Source organism: Apus apus, chromosome 5 (genome assembly GCF_020740795.1).
Source record: "Apus apus isolate bApuApu2 chromosome 5, bApuApu2.pri.cur, whole genome shotgun sequence".
Lineage (NCBI taxonomy): Eukaryota > Metazoa > Chordata > Aves > Apodiformes > Apodidae > Apus > Apus apus.
In genome coordinates this window covers 47,672,789-47,694,849 of record NC_067286.1, presented here as the reverse complement: position 1 = coordinate 47,694,849, position 22,061 = coordinate 47,672,789, and the positions used below count along the sequence as shown (strand labels likewise).

The window sequence follows — 22,061 nt, the reverse complement described above, 5'->3', positions numbered from 1 at the left end:
GTTTTTGGTAAGACATTTGCCTTAATTAGAAAAGCTTAAAATAAATGATCATACGATTATAAAAAGGAAGGATTGCCTGCTATTTGTTGTAGCCCCTATTTCTGTAATGCCCCTGTAGCCAGAGAAGCAGCTGTTCATTGCTGACATTCTCCCTGCCAGGCATTCCAACTCTCTGAGGTAATGGGCTGCAAGCATACGGGCCTTTGCTTTAATTCTTTCAGCGTATCCTTCCGCATGGATAGAGCAAAGGGAACGCCTCCAGGAAAGGAAATTAAATGCACACACACAGAGGTACACGGAGACGGGCGATTTGAAAATATTCCTGAGAACGCAACTTGCGCTCATGCAGCGCAGCGCCACATGAAAGAGACTCCCTGAAGAGCTGGCTGGCACAGGTTTATTTTGTTGTGATATTTCCTTCCACCCCTAGCTCTTTACCCAGTGGAATGATACCCAGAGCAAGTTTTTTGAGACAGGAAGTGAGGAATGTTTTCACTATGAGTGATCTGAGAAGAAGGTGGGTTAACCGAGATAGCAGCTGTTTCGGACAAGAAGAGCACAGTAAGTCAGTTCCTGAGGAAAACAGATGAGATGGCTCCGGGAGAAAACGTCTTGGAGCACTGGGGTTTTTTTCCGGCTACACGTACGTGAAAGGAGAGGCGGTGTCTTGGATCGCTGCACAAGGTAAGGGGGAAAGGGCAGGCACAGTAAAAAAAAATAGCGGGTGCTCCTCTCTGCTGTGCACCGTAAGACTGAGAAGTTTCAAGCATTTACTGTTTGAAAAGTAAAGGTTGTAGCACTGTGCTTCTGGAGGTGGGGGAGGTTTGAGATGTGCACTTAACTGCTGCTCTTTCAGTCCAACAGTCATGTCAAAGATTAACCGGTAAAACAAGGGGAGGGTGGAGTATTCTGATTTTTTTGGCTCCCCAAATAATTCTGAAATATATAGTAAGCACTCTAAATAATACAAACCATTTTCCACCGTAATATATTGCAGTTTTATTTCACATGCTGTCATTCATGCAGACTGTTTAAAAAAATCTTTGTGAAGTAAAATGCTAATTATTGAGGAGGGAGCGAGATATGTAGGTAGGGGGGAAAGATGCCATAGTGCACTGTAATCGTGTGTCAATCATGGCCACGTTGTTGAAATTCTAATACAACATTTTTGAACCTACATTTTTTGTGTTGAAATGTAAATGTACAAAGTTTGGCCACTAAAGAGATTTTTAGATGTTGCATTAAAATTCCAGGTTTACTAAATAAAGTCTTGTTATCGTAGAGGTCATCAGTTGGATTTGTAACTCCCGACAGTATGTAGTTCCCTTTTGCTGATGTAGCTTTCTAACAATGCAGATGTGTCTGAATTTAAAGTAATGCAGAAGGCAAATGAGAGCACCTAGCATTGCAGCATGCACAGCTGCTGAATTAAAACATCACAGCAACAACACATGGCTAGCAGTAGAAGTAACAGAATGATTAACAGTGTTAATTGTGAAACTTGCCTTTATTCTACAATATTTATTACATTTCACAATTATTGGTGTGGGATTTTTTTAGTTTGTCTTTTGTGACATGGACTGGAAGTTACTTAAGTTTTCCTTGCTAGAAAGGTGTTTCAGAAGTCATGAAGATTATGTCAGATGTGTACTGATATAAAATGAAGTTGTTTAGGGAAAATGCTCAGTAGAGCAGTAAATGCCAACAACAGATCATAAGCTGAAGAGTGCTCCTGGCACGTCCTGAAAATTCTGCTCTAAACTTCCAACACTTGCGTTGCTACCTGTCTGCACAGCAAAATAACTGAAAGTTTGAGACTGCCTTATGTCAGCATTAGATGGTTTGGAAATTTCACTTACAGGTCAACCTCTGGTTAGTGATTTTTTAATATTTTTTTTCCATGCCCTTAAAATACTTTTCTAAGGGCCTGACGGGGGCATAAATGGTTTTAAAGTCTTTCACATTCGGTGATACTACATAAAAACTTGAGATGAAACAGCACTGTTCTGACTGCAGCTTTCAAAAGGTAAGTTGGCTTCTCTCATTGCTGTAGCACCAAAGAAAGTGTGTAACTGTGCAAAGAATGTATTGGGAAATGGGCCTGGGGGATGTGAGCTGAGGTCAGTCAGTGAAAAGTTACTCTGCCAGGAATAAACCCAGTGTGAGATTCTGCTGGCAGTGGGCAGGAAACTAAAAGCTTCTGTCTGCAGAGCATACCCTGCATGCTGCTCCAGGGGGGCAGGATTTGGAGGATCAAAATGCAAGGCAAGTAATACAGTGAGGAATCACCATGTATCCCTAAATTTTTCAGGGAAACTTGTTGCTCTCAGTCGTTACTCTGCAGCTGCACCAAAAAGTTAATCAGTTGGTGTTTGGGTCAGGTGTTTTTTTTTATTCACTTAGGATTTTAGGTGGTATGTGTTGAGGATAGGAATTGTGGAGGATGGAGAGGGAGAACTGATGGCAGATTATGAGAAATGTGTAGAAATGTGGTAATGAAATATGCTTATGGTCATTCTTTGGAGTCGGGTTGCAAAGATATCATTGAGGAAAAATGCTGCCTCCTCTTTCCCCCCATTTTAGGCCTGCAGTGCCTTCCTGCCTCCCTTTCCTCTTTGCCGTCCTGCTTAGAAAGAAATAGGGAGCCTGGTAGGAGGTTTTCAACCTAAAGAGTCTGTGGTTGAGTTGAGTAACATTAGATTTCTAGGTACGTATATAAACGTACAACTAGCATGTGGCTCTTTGTTTATAGCCTATTAAACCTGTTAAAACAGGTGCGCTAGGAAGACAGCTTCCGATTCCCCCGCTCCAAATAAATCGATGCCCTCGTGTTATTTCAGTCCAGTAATCCTAAGAGTTTCCCGAGTTTGCTTTTTAAAATGTGCCACTAATACACACCAGCCTGAAAACCAAAAGCAGAACGGCAGGTGTTTGTTTTCTTTCCCCTTTCAGACGTCGCGCAGCTGCCACTAGAGGTCCCCAGGCAGAGCTCCCCAGGCCAGCGGCCCCTCACGCTGAGGGGAAGAGCAGCTCGGCCCGGGCGGCCCGGCCCTCCGGCCCGGCGCGGTTCGGCCCGGCGCGGCTCGATCCGGCGCAGCGGCTGCGGGCAGCGCAGGCTGACCCGGGGCCCGCTGCTCAGCCCCAGCCCAGCCCCGCTCAGCCCCGCCCCGGCCTCAGGGCGTTAGGCGGGGCCGGGGTCGCATAGCCCGCAGCCCCGCGGCGCGCCGGGGAGAGGCGGGCGGTGCGGTCCCGCTTCTCCCCGCTGCCGGAGTTTGCGAAGCCCGTTCGCCTCAGAGGTATCCGCAGCGCCCAGCCTCTGGCAGCGGCTGCTCCCGACAGACGTAGTTCTGCAGGAAAAGATCCCCTGTGTCGAGAGAATGGTTTTATTGCGCGTGTCCTGCTGAAACCCAGCACTAGTAAGAGGGACACGTTTCTTAGGCGAGGGTGCATGCGGGAAGAAACCCTTGGAAGAGGAGAAAGGCGAAGCTTGTGTGTTAATGGAGCTGACGGGAGGCGTGAAGGCGTTCGCAGAAGGTGGGGAAACGGGTGGCTACCCTTAGACCAGGAATAAGTATGTTTTTCAAGGAAAAATTAGAAAATAAATGGTTCTCAGAAGCCGCATGCTCTCTTGGTGAGGGAAAGCATAACCTGAAACATCATACAGCAGTCTGGCATAAGAAATAATGGAACGGCTAGCTGTAACTCGGGGAAAATTAGAGGAATTGGTTTTTAATTGTCTGGTAGGAAATGGCTAAGGTGTGACCTTTAATGCCTCTCTTCCTGCCTTTGTTTTCTTTCCCCTTAATCGTTTATGGGGCTTGGTTCTGTTTAATCCAACAGATAGCGGCTGAGGCTGCACGCCACGCTGAAAAACAAGCCCGATTGCTGGATTTGCTCTTAAATAAAATTGCTTTGTTCAGTATTAGAAATACTCTTGGCAGCTCAGACTTCATAGAGGTATTTACTATAAATACTGGTTCAATTTAGGAATCCTTATTTTAAGATGTTGCAGCCATGTTTTATGAAGACTCATTATTCACTTGCAAGTTTTAAAAAAATCAACTTGCCAAAGACTGGTGTTGTCTGTGGAAAAACCTGACACTCTGGTGCTTATTTCATTATTTGAATGCATAACAGCTCTGCACTTTGGAAAAGTAGACTGATTATTTAGATTTAGAAAGAATATACATGCTATTTTTCCCATGTTACCATTCCCCTCTCAGTCGAAGTATTTCTGATTCTTATTTTAATTCTCTTTTGCTCCTTACTAGGATTCCAGTGGATGCCCCTTCTACTTGTCTCTTGGTGGAAAACTTGCTTGTCTTTAATGGATACTGCTGCTGGAGGTTGATCTCTGGAGACTTTATAGCTCCTTACCTTTTGAGAGGAGATAGCTTCTTGTCCCCTCTCAAGGTCACGGTGGTAGCTCTTGGTCAGTGACCATCTGTGAGGGAAGAAGAAGATGCCTCTACCTTTTGGGTTAAAACTGAAACGAACTCGACGTTACACGGTGTCCAGCAAGAGTTGCTTGGTGGCTCGTATCCAGCTGCTCAACAATGAATTCGTGGAGTTCACGCTCTCGGTGGAAAGCACGGGCCAGGAAAGCCTGGAAGCAGTGGCTCAGAGGCTTGAACTGCGGGAGGTAAGCAGACTGTCTGGTGAAGGCATGATTTTTGTCTCTGGTGCTAGGATGACAGTGTGGTGAATCCTTACCATTTGGGGCAATCAGTTTATTTAGTGGAGCAGCTGTCCCATATTCCTCTTTTTCCTTCACCTTCGGGTCTTGATGGGGACTTGGATCAATCCAAAACAGTTGCAAAACTTGTGTTACAGAGGTAGGGTATGCCCGAGGGGAAGACATGTGAGCAGTGGCAGTAAATAGAGTCTTAGAGCAATAAACCAAGTGGCTTTTTTTTTTTTTTTAAACCTGACAGTGCTGAAAATGCTGTTAAAAAAAACCCGACAAAGCAACAACAACAAAAAAATCTGCCTAAGCAGCATGGTTAAGAATTAGTGCAAGACTTGAGACAACTTTTAGCTGAGGATACGAAAGAGAATGTTGTTTTTGTGGCTGTATTTTTTTCTGATAGTTTTAGTTCTGTGAAAAGAACCTAAAGCATAAAATGTGATAAGTGTACCAGTGACCAACTATTTGTATTGCTTGTTCAAATACCACAAACATGTTTTCAGACACTGTCTTGGAGCAAACATGTAGTCATTGAGATCAAGTGCTGGCCTCATGAGGAAACAGGGTTTGCAGTATTTGAATTGGTATATATCTGTGTAACGTGCCTTTTACCCAAAAAAACCCTTACTTGATAATTTTTAAGATGCCTTTTGCAACTGTATTTTACTCTTCTCCCACACATTTAGGGGTTAATCAAACATCTCCTGTATTGAGTGAATTAATTATGAAATGCTGAGCTGTGAAATGTTGGGGTTTTTTTGAAATCTGCACCAACTTATGAACCAATGTCATGGTTTTATAATTTTGAACACAGGGGGATTTGATTGCAACAGCTGAATGCTCTCCATCCTGTGTAAACTGGCATTTCCCACTGGAGTCTCAAAAGGTTTAGTTAATTTTGTAGTCTAAACTGTCACAGTATGTTCTCTTTTGTAGGGCAGGAGAGAGAACACTTGTAAAGAAAGTCTGGAATTGCTAAAATTGTTTTGAAAAAGATGCATTTGCTCTGTTATGTGGTCTACCATGTTATTTTGTTTAGACTATAAGAGTAAAATACAGGATGAAAACCCTAGACTTAGGCAACCAAAATAAAACAAATTGTGAAAAATAATTGTTATGTAATAACTGTGATTTTTTTTAAGTGTTGTATTTTCATTGTCAAGCAATGGCAACCGCTTATAACTTTGTGTAAATATTGAACAGATAAATTGAGGACTCAATCATGGAAATCTCTATTACTGTACACAACATGAATTATTGTGGTATTTCTCAGTAGGAAATGCTAGATAAAGTTATTTTTTTTCAGAATTTTTTTTTTCTGTTTGGAGAATAATAAATGTATGAAATATATGTGACTCCATTAATCTTCTAAGTGTTGACTGTGGTTGTTTTCAGTCCCAATAGGCATTCTTGTAGATTCTCCAAGTATTTTATTTTTTTTTAGTGTACAGTTATTTTGGAAAAATGCAATTCTGTGTAACATCATGATTTACTTTTTTTTTAACCTTGCTTCCTCTAGAGAAGGGAGAATTTAACTACTCTTGTAGTTTTAGTGTTTAATTAGGATACATCAAATATCATGTATTTAGATTTCAGTTATTGTAGTGTGAATGGAGTTTTCAGTTTTATCTACCCATTTTCAGATGTCACTGCTAAGTCAACAGAAGGTGAAGAATTTTAAATATATTTGGTTTGCAAAATGTGAAGGCTTTGTCTTCCTGCTTGATGTCTGGTGGCTTCTATTGAACTAGTCACAGAGCATTGGAGATGGAGGTTTTTTCAGCTATTCTTCATTATCTCTTTGGAGTTACTCCTGAAATTCTGTTGTGTTTTTTAACAGAAGAGAAAGATGGCATTTCCCTCAATTAAGAGTCATAAATCAAAGTAAGGGAGTTGACAGAATGCTGCTGAACTCTGAACAGATTCCTTCAGTCATGCATTCTTGCATGGATTATTTTGGCAGGAAAATGTGTTGCAATAAAAGGGAATGGAAAATAGGGGTAAAAATTACTTTCCAGAGCTCGGATTAAAAAATGTTGTTCTGCCTTTAAATAGTCAGATTTGCCAAGCAGATACTGGATCATTCCTGGCTGCCTGCTTAGTTGAAAGTGTTCAGAAAGAAAAATTTGCTCAGCACTTTGCTTAAATCTACAAAAGACATTAGTCCTTGATACTGTAAAATACTAAGTACTTTCTATAAGATATTGCATATTGTGAATGCTCTAAGCACCCTTAAAACACAAGTGTGAATTAAAAATGTTAAACACGAAAGTATGACTGTTTATTTGAATGCTGACATGTAATGCAGTTTGGAAAACCGAGGCATCATTTTTGGATTACTTTATATGGGCTGCACAGCTGTGACATGCGGGTTTCTGTGCACCTTCCAAACAGTTTATTAAAGCAGGAGGTATGAAGGGAATCTCTTTTTACACCTTGAATGGTAACATTTGTAAGTACTTCTTTCTCTCTGGTGTAGCCTGCAATTAACTGAATTTGGATACTGAATGGAAGAGCTTACTTTTAATGTTATGCCGTCTTCTAAGGTATTTGTTTTAACAGATCTTTTTGTAAATGAGTAGTCTTCAAATTATGCTTTGTGTGGCTAAACACTGGTTTTCTTTTGATTTTCCAATTAGTACTTCTCAATTTCCAAGTTGTATACTAGTATAGAAGCATAGGGTTTAGGAAGTCTTAAGTATGTTGACAATTGTATTTTCTTACTGAATGGTAAACTCTGCAGAGAAGAGAAATTAATGCATTAAACTAAGAACAACATCTCTGGTATTCCCAAAATGTGAGTCGTCAGCACTGGGTGTGTAATCCAGTCCTCTTAAACTGAGGAACTGGAGGAAGAAACCAAGGGAACAGGGAACATAAGTTACTTACCCTTTGTAGTGCAGCCTGCCTTTTCTCCTGTGAGAGATCTATAACCTAACTTGATTTATGCAAAAAGCTGTATTTGTTGCAGAAAACGGTTCTGGAATTAAAAGTTTTTTAAAAACTGCTGAGAGCTGTGATGCAACACTCCTATCTTGTATGTGGGGCATGAGTATACAAATTAAATACTTGAAAATACAGAAATATTTTTAAAATGTTAATCCAACTAGATATCTACAGGATGTTTGGCAGGAGATTTATGTGTCTTGTTGGATCTTCTTTTATTTCTGTTTCCTAATAACACTTCTAAATCAGAACAAAGGGATAATTTCTGTTACTGTGTATACGCAGAGTTTGACTTAACTGCAGACGTGTGGTAGAGATTTGGGTCCAAGTACAAGAACAAATGGTAGGCAACCTCTGTGGAGAATATGTTGTGTGTATGCACATACGTGTTGTGTGTGTTCCTGTGCTTGTGTTGGACATGAGTAGGAAGAAGGAATCAAGGTTATTTGGATACTGAATAATTTTCAAAGTTCTGAAACAGTGTTTCAGAAATGATTGAATTATGCTGCAAAACGTTGCTCTGAATTCTGAAACACTGGCTCTTGTTTGAAGAAAACACCAAAAAATAGTTTTAGTTCAGTGTAGTAGTTTCTTAAATGTGTTTTGCATACAGAAAGAATGTTTTTAAAACAAGACCAAGTGCAACTGTAAATACTCTATCATGTATATGTGTCAGTAAACGTACTGACTGGCAAATAAAAGTTATCCCAAGTAATGACGGAGGTGTCACTAACATAATTATGTTTATGTCTTGTATCAAAGTCTGTCAAAATTTTAGATAATGCTTGGAGAAAAAAGAGGAGAAACTGCTTACAGTTGAACTGCAATGGTTGCCTCTTTGAATCAAGTTTTCCTTAAAATTAGGAAAGGATAATTTGTCATGGAGGAATGTGCATAAAAATCTGTACCTTCAGTGTGTAATCTAATTTAAAATATGCTACTTTATTGAAAAACAAACTTGACTCCATCTAAAACATACATTAATTTTAAGTGTGCTGTAATTGTAATTTAGGGACCAAGATAAATTGAAGGACAGAGCAGTCAGACGAAAATCCATAATTGTCACTGTGCAGTTACTGTATTTCTTCCTTTTTCTGAAGCAACAGGATTTGCACTCTTATTACACTGAGCAGCACAAATTAAGGTATTTCCATGAAAGCAATAGTGGCAGTTAGGAAGCCTTGCCCCTGATTTCTTTAGCTTTTTTATAAACTTAAGTCAGAATTTGAGTATGCCACATACTTGTATTTTTTTCACTGTCATGATGTCTGTGAATTGCTGTACAGGCTTATATTAATTTTGACAGAAGAGTTTTTCTTTACTTCGGAAGCAAATACATTGATTTATTGTAATTTTATACTACTTGGAAATTTTGCTTTTCCCTATTGCAAAGCAATCTGAATTTAAGCCTCTGATGAGTGGGAACATGAGACTCCTTTTAAATGTCAGTGCTGTGTAAGGTGTGAGTCAAAAAGCAGATATGTGAGTGCATCCTTCTCAGACCCTTGGACAGTGGTGGGAAAAAGTAACATGATTTAAAATAAAAAGTATGTTTCTACATTTGTTCGCCATGTTGATAGCTGACCTCTTTCTGCAAGAGGTTGATCTGTCTTTGATATAATGCCTTCTGTGCAGCATGAAGGTGTTGCTCTCAGGTTGTAAATTACCCAGTTCGCGTTTGTCTTAACGTACTGATGAGTCAAATCTGCCTTCCCTGTCAGAAGGCTGTTTATTCAAGATATTTGAAGGGTATAAAACATAGTATTTTGCGATTTGTGGAATGTTTTAATTGGAATAAATTAAAGTATGTTAGATTACTTTGCAGAGTATTGATTTTGTTGGTTTATTTCTTTTCCCTGCTGCTTTGCTTTAAGCTATAGTTGGCAATGGCTTTGTTTAAATAACATTTTTTAAACCCATACTGGAGTAGTTAGAGAAAATAACTGGGGGTGGAGTGATGTTGGAAAAAAGCTTTCCATCCTGAAAGAACTAAAAATTAAGACTGACTTCTCTCTATATCTGTATAGCTACCCTGTTAAACGCTCCTTCCTGCAGCTACAGTTGGAGATCTTGTCAGTACTAGAATAACAAAGATAGAATAAGCAAAAGTGCCCTAAAGTGAGTAACTTCAAGGTGGGAAAGAGTGAGGGATTTTTATAAGGCCAGCCAGCAGTCCTCCTTTCCCTGCAAGAATTGGTTGTGGTAGTATGTAGAGGAATGCAGCTTTCCACTCAGTGGCTGGTACGTGGCAAGACTCACAGGTTTTAGTCTCCACCACTTCCAGGAAGTCTTGGATCTTGTACACTGGCCAGTCCAGGCTGCTCCAAATCCTTTCTGTCTTAGAGATGGGGAAGATTTGTGGAGGAGGTTGTCTGCTGTGATAAGACTGGAGTTACTGGATAATTTTCAGGGCCTCTTGTCTCCTTCTGTAGTTCCATAGGGTAAAGCTTTCACTTGGTATCTGGCAGTTGTGCATAGTACAAGATTATTGACCCAGTTCTCCTGCATGCAGTTTATTTAAACTGTGGTATCCTGATGGCAGGAGCTGTTTTGCATCCAAGCATATAATAAAGCTAGACGCAGTGGAGCCCTTGGGCTAACTGGAATTTTTAAAGTCTGACAGCAGTGCTTATCCTTCAATAATGAGAAGGAGTTTTCAGCACTCTGTTGAGGAAAGACTTATGGCATGTTTTATTTGTTTATACCACTGTAAAAGAGGAAAAGCCTGAAAATACATGTTGATTGCATTCTTCTGTAAACCCTGTTATTGCTTGTTGGGTGGTTTTTTTTCAATTTCTTACCTCACATTTTAGGATAGTGATTCCTCAGGTCACTGTGCCCTTGATGCAGGTAGTGGATTGCATTAATTAGAAGGTACTGTCTTGACAATTACAAAACAATTTTTTTCTCCAGTCTGTTTGTAACCTGTGAGATATTTTGTAAGATTTGTAATGTAGGATATAGAAATTAGCTGGGAAATATATAATTAAATACATACGTTAAAATTAAAGTTTGAACACTGCTATGCCTCAGGGGAATGTGTGCTAAAGTCTATTTGTCCTCCCTGCTACCATCCACGAGAAGTGGATTTTTTTTTCCTTCAGTTTGAGGTTTTATAGGCAGTGATTTTTTAATATATTTTTTAAAGGATGGCAGTGATAGTGTTGTCTCAAAATCCTAAGGAACATTATATTATATTGCCAAAAAATGAAAGGCACAGAGTTTGAGGATCATAATAGGTGCTGTTAAGCTCAAGTGAGATTACATACATTTGATACCTTTCATATGTATTTGCCTTTTTATTTATTTTCTAGAGAGTGTAAGCTATGACCAAAATAGACCTTGAGATTCTGTATTAAACCTTTTGTAATATAGCTAATCACCATAACTGATACATATAAATAATGTTTAGAGCCAAAATGGAATTATATTAGGGATGAGACTACTCCATATTAAGGAAAATAAAATTAAATGCAGCAGTTAGTTGTAACTAACAAATACCAGGCAGCTGGTACAGGGAAGAAGGTCCATCTTATTATTTCAACTTCAAATTTTAGAAGAGATGATAAACAGCAAAGTATGCTGCATAGATGTGAAAACTGATGAGAATTTAAAGATTTAAAGCTCAGTTTTTAATGGGTTTATGAATGATAACTTTTTTTAAGTGCTATTTAATTTACATCCAAGAATTTCTCAGTAAGCTCTTCCTCTTTTTTGCACCAATTGTATGACCTAGAATCACGTAATAGTTTGAGTTGGAGGGCATCTCTGAGGGTTGCATGATCCCACCCTCTGCTCAGGAATGCAGCTTGGATCAGGTGGCTGAGGAATTGCCTGGGTGAGGTTGAGTGCCTCCAAGGACGGAGATTTGACACCTTTTGGGGCTACCCATTCTAGTATTTGGCTAGTTTTGTTCTGAATTTTTTTCCAATCTAGTTGGAATTTCCTGTGTTGCAGCTTGTGCCCAATGCTTCTCATACCTGCAGTGAGCGCTTCCAAGAAGAGTCTGGCTCTGTCTTCTCTGTATCATGCTCTTAGGCAATTGAAGCCCACACTGAGATTTTACTGAGTTTCTTCTTGAGGCTTATCAGCCACACTTCTCTGACTCTAATCATACAACATGCCAAAAGATACAAACTGACAGAAATGTGGCTTTGTGGCACTCATACCTGATGAAGCTCCTCTCCTTACCTTAGGAAATCTGACTTCATAGAAGTCACTCCACTTCCACCAACCTGTGTGAGCTGTAATACTGTGTGAGCTTATGGTACTTCTGTGTTCTTGATTAATCTTGAACTTTTATGCAAAAATGCTTACTATTCCTGTCCATAGTGTCAGAAAGCAGCTAAGTAGAAATTAACTGTGCAGAAATTATATGTTCTTTTTATTTCTATGTGTTTTTCTTCAAAGGGGTTGGGTCATGAATAAGTGACTAAAATAAGTGAACCTCAAAGTAGTGTTAATCTTAACAGCTTAACATAGTTTAAGAATTATGTCATGATATTCCTTTTAGAATTGGGTGTTGTCCTGAGCTGCTAAGAATAAAATGTTTTAGCAATGAATAAAAACTGATTCTATTTTAATCAGTGCGAATATTCCAGGGTGCATAAGCTCCTCTGAAAATTCATCGGATCAAATTCTGCCCTTGAAGTCAAGTGAAAGGTTTGCGTACAAGTCAGAAGACAGGCTTTAGTCCATAGTGTTTTACTTGGTTTTGATTTTATTTTTGATAGTTCAGATTGGAGGAGTTTGTAAGGGAAAATACAGTGGCAGAAAAATCTTGTTTAAAGATATGTTGGATTCCAGAGAATATTTTAAAACACAGAAACATTTTTCTTTGTCTGTTACTTAGTGGTTACTGTTGTGCCAGTAACTACTCAGTTCTGTGTAGTTAGCAAGAAAAAGTTGACAGTGTTTTAAAGAAACAGACCACAGCAAGTGATCTTCAAAAGTATGGCCTTCAAGTATGGCCTTCAAAATAGACCATACATTCGATTTCAACTTCAGGGTGTAGAACTAGGAGTATTTTACATGAGAGAGTTAGATACAGGGGTGTTGTTAACAGAAGCTTGTGCTCTTTCTCTCCTTACCTTTCTGTTACTCATCTGTGCTTCTTTGGGGCTTAAATACGCCAAGGCTGCAGGTGAGAGTTGAACAGTTGCTTAGAAGTTTTTGCATGCATTTTGAATTGGTTTCCAAAACTTTTTGTGTGGTACTTTTTACCATAAAACTTTGGTATTTCCACTTTGTTGGTGTCCTTGTGTGGTTCTGTATCTGTTACCCTTAGGTTTGAGCCTCCACGTTGGCCTCTGCTCTCAGCCAGGAGGTTGTGGTTCGACATTTCAGATGTTTCTCAGCCCAGGGCTGATGCAGTTGGGCAGGTGGGCTGGGCCAGCACATTAGACCTTCTTTTCTGAGTTCTTCCTAGCAAGTGAGATCAAGTAGCTCATGGCGTGTAGTTCAGCTTTAACTGATATTTTTATATTTTTGTCTTCTAGTTTACTTACTGTCTTGCATTATATACACATTACATTTATAACTCTTGAAGGTAGTGGATGTCAGCATCACAGGCTCCTGTAACTATCCTCATAGTGTTAACAGTCTTGTAATGAAAGAGAAATGCAGCTTTTTACATGGATTCCTTTCCTCATTCAGTCTGCAGGAAGAGCTGAGGAGTTATCATTCAGTAGATTTTGTCTTTTTTAGTATGTGATGTTGCAGTGAAAATAGTATTTCTTTCTTAACTGAATTTGTGTGGGACTACTTTACATTTTATGGACTTGCAAGATACTGTCTTCTCAATATCCTTGTGGAATAGTGGAAGCTACCATGCACTTATTTTATGGTTGGGGGACTGACACACGGAAATAAAAGCAAATGTTGTTTAAGGTATCAGCAGACTTTGTGCACCCGGACTGAGAAATTTAGCAGTGTGGTTCAGAGGATTTAATTCACTGCCATATTCCTTTTGTGCTTTTGAAACTGGAAGTAGTTATGACTTCTTAAGTTTGACATTTGGTTTTCAGAGCACACAGTGTCCACCTGTCAAAACTTTCGTTTGCTTTACAAGAGGACTCTGTTTCTGATGTGGGAATACAGTCTGTTTCTCTATGATGATTTTTAAACTTTCCCAACCATGAAACTATTTTGTATATACAAGCAATCTGCTTTTTCTCCAGATATCTTCCACTATACTGAAAAACTGTGGGTTTTTTCTATGAACAGTTCTAATTAAATTTAATTTTTGTACTACCGCTTGCCTTTTTATCAAATAGAACCAGAGTTGTCTTAGAGTCTGCAGAAGGGATCTTTATTAAGGATATATGGGCAGACTTCATCCTAACTTTTTTATTCTCTTCTGAAAACTGGTTTTGCATTACATGGTAACAGTTATTTTAATTAAAAGGATTTTTTTAAAACATTATGGGAAAAAAATCCCACCAAAACTCATCAACAATCACTTAAAACTGTGTTGATGCTAATTTAGAGAGGGACAAATAAGTACCTTATGCCAGTGTGCAATATCAAAAGAAAATTATGCCTTAGAATTAGCTCTAATTTCCCAGAGAAAATGCTTTTATAGAATAGATGGTTTTATTAATTTAATGCTACACCTTGGCTTTTGTGCCTAGAATTACTTAATGATCTATACTGATATGTATAGACTGTATTGACTTCACTGCTGTACTTGGAGTTTGGGATGTAGCATACCTGCCCCTGCTGTGGTTTTTGCATGCGTAGTCAGAATCCCATTAAGGTAGGCTCTTCATTCTGCTTAAACTATAAACTATCAAGATTTATGTATATTAATTTACAGATACGTATATAGGCAGCTTTTCACAGGAAAGTACTAAAGTGGCCTTTCTCTACTGCCAGCTGTCACTTCCCAATGAATTTCGAATCTGTGCTCCAAAGCATCAAAATACTAGAGCTCCTGAGAAGAAAAAAAAAAAAAAAGTTTTGTTTGCTCATGCAGACAGATTTTCCAAGTCTAATTCACAGAAATTATTGATGTAAAAAATAATTATGATGAACAGTCCTTTGTTTTATAAAACTTCATCCCTAATACCTTAGTTTTATGTAAGTTAAAAACATCTGAAAATGTATAAAGTAAAATGTTGGTTTAGAGGTGTTGGTACTTCTACCATTTCTACGTCTAATGATGTGTATGTGGCAAGAACCTGGAGGATTTCTCTGTAAATGCCTGCAGACATAATTGCTAATTCATAGCATTCCATTATCTCCTTCCCTCAATTAAGAAACTTCTAATTATTATATCCAGTTTTGCGTGAATATTTTCAAGTCCATATCTGTTGGCTGGTCCAGATCTGAATGAAGTAAGTACTGCAGGAGCAGATTTTCATCAATTCAAACCTACTGGAGAAATTAAATTTGAGTGAGAAGATTTAGAAGTGCATTCTGGATTTAGAACTATACTGCAGAATGATACAAAATATTCTGGTCCAAACCCACTTCTCAGAGGAGATCTAAACAAAGTTATATTCTGCTGCTCAAGATGTTGTCCAGTAGGATTTTGACATTCCAGGGATTGACATTACTCAGCCTCTCGGAGCAATCCATTCCCATGTATACTGTATTTTGTGTTTTGGTTTAGTCAGGAGATGCCTGCTCCGGCAAGGTGGCTTGCTGCTGTGCCTGATCATTTTCTGGCTTATGGGATGGGCCATGCCGTGCTTTTATGCGCTTGTCTTTGGCTGAGCAGCTGTCCTGTGCAGAGAAGCCATACTTTGCTGTCCTGCTGTCCAGTGTCGTTTTCTATTTGCCTTCCTTGTTTCCCTTAGTTCTCCTGACACACATAAATGCTTACTACTAACAGCGGTGAGTTGCCACAACAGGGTCAGGGATTGTATGCAAATAAGGGGTAGGTTTGAAAACATCTTAGTGGGGGACCTTATGTGTATGGATTGCTTATCTGGAAGCAACATCTGCTCTTGATGTTAAATACCTCTCCAGTTCTCAAAGATTTCAATAACTCATAGCCTTAGACAGTCTTTTAAAACCTTTATTTCTATGTGGCAAGACTTTAATACAATAAATTTTATCCAATATTACAACATTAACTTTTTTCATCTTTGAAATGCCTCTTTTTTCAGATTACGTATTTCAGTCTATGGTATTATAATAAGCAGAATCAGCGCAGATGGGTAGATTTGGACAAGCCTCTGAAAAAGCAGCTGGACAAATATGCCTTGGAGCCAACTGTGTATTTTGGAGTAGTGTTCTATGTGCCTAGTGTTTCTCAGCTTCAGCAGGAGATTACCAGGTAAACTTCACATGTGTCTGTAAATTTGTTTTCAGCATTATGAAATGTCTGGTAAATTTAAAAATTGTCTACTTGTCCCCCCGAGCTCCATAGAAATGGAAACTATGACTTAAGGCAGAATTTACGTTCAAACTGTGTGTTTATTTCCAATTAAAATATTTAAAATATGTGATAAACTAAGCAAACAAGTTACTTTTAGGTGATCTTAGGAATCTGTTCAAGCCTCTTTTCATACTTGCGTGGTCAGAATTTTGTTTTAGTCCCTTCATATTTATCTGTATTTTTTTTTTGCTTTGAAGACCTGTTGCTATTGTGGACATCCATCCTGCACAAAGCACATGCAGATTTTGTTGAGCTATGCTTGCTTTTATTCTGCTTTCAGTACTTTCTGTACTTTCAGTGCAATACATTGGCAAACCACAGGCTAAGCTCCAGCTTGTGATTTATTTTTTTTTTTCTAATGTACCACTGGACAGTAAAGGTGGATCTTAGCTTTGATTTCATAAATCCATTTCTACTGTGAATCTGGGGAACAGTATATAAACGGTGCTGATTACAAGGGAAAAGTAACAGTAACCATTTATATTGGCCAGTTACTCCTGTGGGCCTGTATCCAGGCTTCTAGTGTCTTAATGTGTATAGTTTTTCTTATTTAATTATTATTTTTTAACAGGCAAATGAATACAAAACCGGTAATTGGATTACAAAGATATATTTGTTATTTCAGAAATATGTGCTTGTGTTAATTAAGCCATTTGAGCTGGTAGCTTCGAGTTGGCCCTCTTCTGAGTGGGGAGTTGAACCAGGTGACCCAGTACTGAAGGGTCCTTTCCAGCTTAATTTATTCTGTGGTTACATTAAAACAGTCTTCATATACTGTGGTGCTAAAATGCTTTGCCAGAGACCGTTCCCACTAATTGTGTAAAAGCTTCCCATGGAGATAAGCCTCTTGGTGCAGACACTGGTGCTGTATGAAATGCTCAGTGCCTGGCAGTTTTATGTGCAATTTTCGTAAGTTTATATTTGTTCCGAATACTCTGAACTTTTGGGCTTTTCTCAGATATTTTACTGACTCAAAACATTGTTCTAGTGGTCTTTTTTTTTTTTTTAATTAAAAAAACCAACAAGCCACCTTTGTTTCAGACTCGGTGCTTTGTTGGAGTACTAGGATGAATTAGAGTAAAATAAACATAATGTTGTTGCGTTGAATAGCTAAATTGTCTGAAAAACCTTGAATACTCTTCTCTAGCATTTAATTAAATAATCTGATGCTTATGCAGGAGCTTTAACTGCAATTTTGCAGTGTGGTGCCTTGTAGGAAGCAGGAATTTATGTGCCAACCTTAAACTCAAGTCCTAAAGGAAGGGTACTTACTTTTATGTGTGATAGTGAGATTCTGCATTATTTTCAGAAATCTGTGGACTTTTTTCATGCCTTTTCAATATAAATGAGATTGTGTTTAAGCAAATTTAATGTATACTAGGAAACTGACATGTCATAGACAAAAGAGGTAGTATTTGTACTATCATGAGGTAGTGTCAAGATTCTTTTGGTAGCAGTTCTATGGAAAGAGCTCTTGTTGTTCTGCTTTACTGGGAAGATTTACTTCCCCAAATCCCTTGGTATGTGGTAGCTTTTTCCTTTATTTTTGAGGCCTGGGTGTAGTCCTAGCTGTTTAGTGTGTTGTAGATGTTACCTACTTTCATATGGCATACTGTTTTCTTTGTATTAGGATCCAGGAGAGTCTAATCAATATATATAAAGTGTCACTGCATTTAACAGGCTGTTAACTAATTAAAGAAGAGAGCTATCGTTTAGCCTGATGAAAATTTGTGTGGAGTTTACTTGGTCTTTCTAATCATTGAATGAATCTCAGCACATACTTCCATGTTCTGACTTTAAGCGTTGCTTCACAAGATTTAACATAGAATATGAGGAGGTTAAGAAGCTTTTAAAGCTAGACTTGAGGTGTTTTAGGCTCAAGATAGCGAGTTCCATGGATGGCTGAACGGGGCAGGAGAATTTAAGAAAATAGTGGTCCAAACTGTAGACAAATAGTATAGCTAGTAGTGGTTGCATGTACAAGAGCTGACCCAGTAAAAGATCAGATTAAAGAAAAAAAATGGTGCCCTGAGAGGGAGAAAAAAATGTATTCAGAAGCTATAATGCAGAAATGAAAATCACTGTTGTGATTGCAGTGATGTGCAACATTACATCTATTGGAAGACAATACAACAGCAGTGCGCTGAACATTGTAAAGAGGAGCCAACATGAATATTAAGGAAGGAAGAGGTAAAATTAAGAAATTTATGAGGGTATGGTAGTAGATAGTAATCATGGAGATTTTTTTCATTTAAGAGGTAGCAGCATTTTGATTCTGCAGCAATACGTGAAAGCTAAGGAATGAGTTAGCAAGGGTCATGACATAGTGGGTCCAAATAATGAGGAAGATGACCCTCCACACAAACTCCACAAGGGGAATGCAGAGAGGAATAGGAAACACAGGCATACTCATCTGCACTCTTTTTAAATTAAGAAGCCCAAGTTAGCTTTTTCTTTTTTTTTTCCTGTGTAGGTATCAGTATTATTTGCAATTAAAGAAAGATATTTTGGAGGGCAACATTCCATGCACACTGGAACAAGCAATACATCTGGCTGGTTTAGCTGTTCAGGGTAAGTAAGGCAACTGTGCCAATTAGGTAATGTTGCATTAGAAACTTTGGTGATACATTTTCTATTGCATGTTTTCTATTTACTGGTCAAAGACCCAATTCAGTAATAAAAGGCTTTCTCCATACAACTTCATCATTTGAGCTGAGGTGGGGGAACAATGGAATCAGTGGTCCCAAACTTGCAGATATTTCTGTGCAGTCTTCAAAGGTACACCTGGGTGTCTAACCTGTATTTTCAGGAAGGAGGTTTGAATTAGACAGTGGATTTCCTTTGGGGGCAAAGGTTTTAGTCACCTGCTTAAATCAACAGGCCTTCCTTCTGTTTCTGTCAGTGAAGACTTTATTCTGACACAGTAACAAGAGTAAGATCCATATTTTAATAAATAAGCAAATTTGACTGTACACTAGTACTTGTATCTCCACTTTAGTACTTATATCTCCACTTTTTGTCCCAAATATCTAACACCTAAGATTATTTCAAGTTCATGTGCAAGACTGCTAACAATTACTGTGTTCAGATCACTCCTGAAGACCCATTTTTGTGATAGCTACATGAAAATAGCTGCTTTATTTTCCCTAACTGGGGTCAGATGAGATAGAATATACACCAGAGAACCACCAGTCCTGAGTCTGTCTGTGCTGATCACGTCTGGTGTTCGCTGCTAACATGCTTGTTCAATCTTAAATCTCCCATATTAAAAGTTTTTAATGGCAACAGTTTTGTTTAGTGTGTTTATATATTTCTTCACAGTGAATTCCACTCCAGTATATCCAACAGCATCTGTAAATCAGTGAAAATTGAAAGGGACATAAAATCTTTGGCAATACATCCAGCTTAGGGTTTTTTGTCCTTTTTTAATTATATGTGTTTGTAATACTAGATTAAAGATGATGATTATGTATTTTGAAATGAGGTTACCAGTGAAATAGAGTGAATTATATTAGTACTTTGTTTATATAACAGTGAATCTGTTTAATCCAAGCCAGGATTTAATGGTCTTCAACTGGCAAAATCTTGCTTTATTATTTTCATATCTTTAGACAGGGTAAATGTCCCTTTGCTCAGTGAGTTGTTTATAGAAGTCTTTCAATATAATCCTCTTTCCACATGGAAAATATTTATTCTTTTAGCTTTCACATTCCTTATTTAGTCTTGACTAAGAGAGAAAGGCTATGTGTTGATAACAGTGAAAAAAACAACTCAGGAAAAATGCAGATTATAAATTAATGTGCACTGATAACTAAAGTAGCTCTGATACTGACCAGGTAGGTTAGTTAATTTTAGCTGGTGGATGAACAAAAGCAGTTGTTTGCTCTTTTGAGTGAACTGGTTTCAAGAATTCTCTGTATTTTAAATAACTACAGTAGGCTAATTCTAAACTCTGCTCTATGTCAAGTGCTGTGTTGGTGTAGCATGTCACAAGTTCTCCCCTTTTACGATAAATAACTTGCATATTAATTGTTAATGCTTAATACAGATTTGGTTCCTAAGTATCTTTAATATTATACTATTATGGATGAGAAACTGTGGTAGTGTAAATAGGATCTACATACTTGTGTTTACATTTTTGAGAGCAGCTATTTGGTACCGACTTGTTCTGCAGTTTCTCCTGTGAGACTGGTACATAACTTTTCCAATAAACCAATGACTGGTTTATTTCTCTTCTTTGAAATGTTGGCTAATTTTTTCATGGAAACAGAAAAAGAGGCAAATTCCTTGGGATGCCCTCTGGTATGATGTTAAAATCAAAACTGTTATTTTTTTATCAAGGCTATTATTAAGTTCCTTCTGAGTATTCCTCTGAGTCTAGGAAGGCTTCTAGGTCCCACTTGCTGCTTGTCTGGGTGCAGGGAGCTGTAGAAAGCTTGAGAGCATCAGGGTGCCCAGCTGCTTTGTGGAGTGTTTGAGTCCAGCTGCAGGTTAGAGCAGTCTCCTGGCACTATACTGCAAGTAAGTATCTCACAGGAGGAAGTAAAGAAGAGGGAGCCAGACTCTTCTCAGGAAATAAGCACACATTGAAATGCAGGAAATTTTGCCTAAGCGTAGTAAAAGTTTTCTGTTGTGTGAGTGGTGAGACATGGGAACAGGTTGCCAGAGAAGTGTGAAGTCTCCATCCTCCGTATTCAAAACTTGACCTGAGAAGGCTCCGAGACAATCTGCTATAGCTGACCTTGCTTAGGGCTAGATCTCCAGGAGCCTCTTCCAACTTCAACTGTTCTGTGATTTTAAAAAAACAACAAAGAAAAGCCCAAGAGACTAAGGAACTTCGAGCAATACTGTGTTTTATTGGTTCTTCTCTTTTCCTGTCCGCAGGAGTGTTACTAATTTTTCTGAACAAGGCAGAAATACAGGTTGTGGGTTTACTTCTTCATAAGCATTACTGGTTAGTTTGTCCCATTGTTATACTTTCAGATCATAATTCAGTAGGATGGACATTTGCTACTTGGAGATCCTTTCTACAATTAATTGGGTATTGAATAATTTTGTTAGAAATGTTTGAATACAGGATTTTTTTTTTTAGCTGATTTTGGAGACTATGATCAGTATGAATCTCAGGAGTTTCTGCAAAGATTTGCTTTGTTTCCAGTGGTAAGTACTTATTTTAAATTAATAAATCTAAATTATAAATATTTCTTTAGGTTGGTAAATGCAAAGAATTACTAAAGACTCCAGACTCTATCTAGCTTACTGGCCTGTAGATTTTCAAATTCAGTAAAGGTTTTCTTTGAGGCTGGAGTGAGGTATGATAGCTGATATTGCACAAAACAATGATGTTGCAAGGTATTTTCAATTTTGTTCTATATTGCACTGAAAAGAAGGTTGGGGTGGAGATGGGAAATTGAGTAAAACAGCGTTTGCGCTTTTTGTTTTTGTTTGTGTGCACATTGCAGCATCTAAGCTCCAAGACTAGAGCTGAGCGTTGATTTGCTTGTGTAAAGAAATTATAACTATTTAATTTTGTAGAGTTTTAAAAAATTTCATTCTATAAATGCTATCTTACCCTAAGGGCTGGCTACAAGAAGAAAAAATACTGGAAGAAGCAACACAGAAAGTTGCCTTGCTACATCAGAAGTACAGGTAAAATTTTTTAAACTCTTAATTATTTAGTTTTGATGTGATTGCTTCAGTAGCTCAGGAAGTTGGGAATCTTAGAAGACAGTTGGACTAATTTATTTTCCCATTGAAATGAGTTTTTCACTGAAAAGTCTGCATTAAAATTACAAGAATTTTTGCTGAATTTTAAGTGAAAAGAGAAAAGAATGACTGTCAAAATAAATGAGAGGGTTCTGCTTGAAAATTAAGATACACAACATGATTAAGTAGTGTGAATTCAGCTGTATAATGTTTCTGATGCTTGTTTATTTGAAATTGTGACCCCAATAACCATGCTTCTTGATAAACAACCTTGGCAGATACTGAAGGCAGTAGAAATGTAGCCATTCACTTTTCAGAATGCTTAAGAGCATGGAA

At 38.2% G+C, this 22,061-nt stretch overlaps 1 protein-coding gene across 4 annotated transcripts in view; it reads left to right on the top strand.

Moving 5' to 3' along the window:
- Positions 1–262: 262 nt before the first annotated feature.
- Positions 263–22,061, top strand: part of PTPN21 (protein tyrosine phosphatase non-receptor type 21) — a 47,755-nt gene continuing 25,956 nt past the window's right edge. For 2 of the 4 annotated variants that reach the window (XM_051620660.1, XM_051620657.1), the window contains exons 1-6: positions 263–684; positions 4,272–4,642; positions 15,748–15,917; positions 18,493–18,590; positions 21,112–21,179; positions 21,598–21,668. In XM_051620660.1, the coding sequence (XP_051476620.1) occupies positions 4,463–4,642; positions 15,748–15,917; positions 18,493–18,590; positions 21,112–21,179; positions 21,598–21,668 (587 nt within the window). In that variant the 5' untranslated portion in view covers positions 263–684; positions 4,272–4,462. Of the gene's footprint in view, positions 685–3,240; positions 3,535–4,271; positions 4,643–15,747; positions 15,918–18,492; positions 18,591–21,111; positions 21,180–21,597; positions 21,669–22,061 lie in introns of those variants that run through there. The other 2 variants (XM_051620659.1, XM_051620658.1) reach the window with 2 other exon arrangements.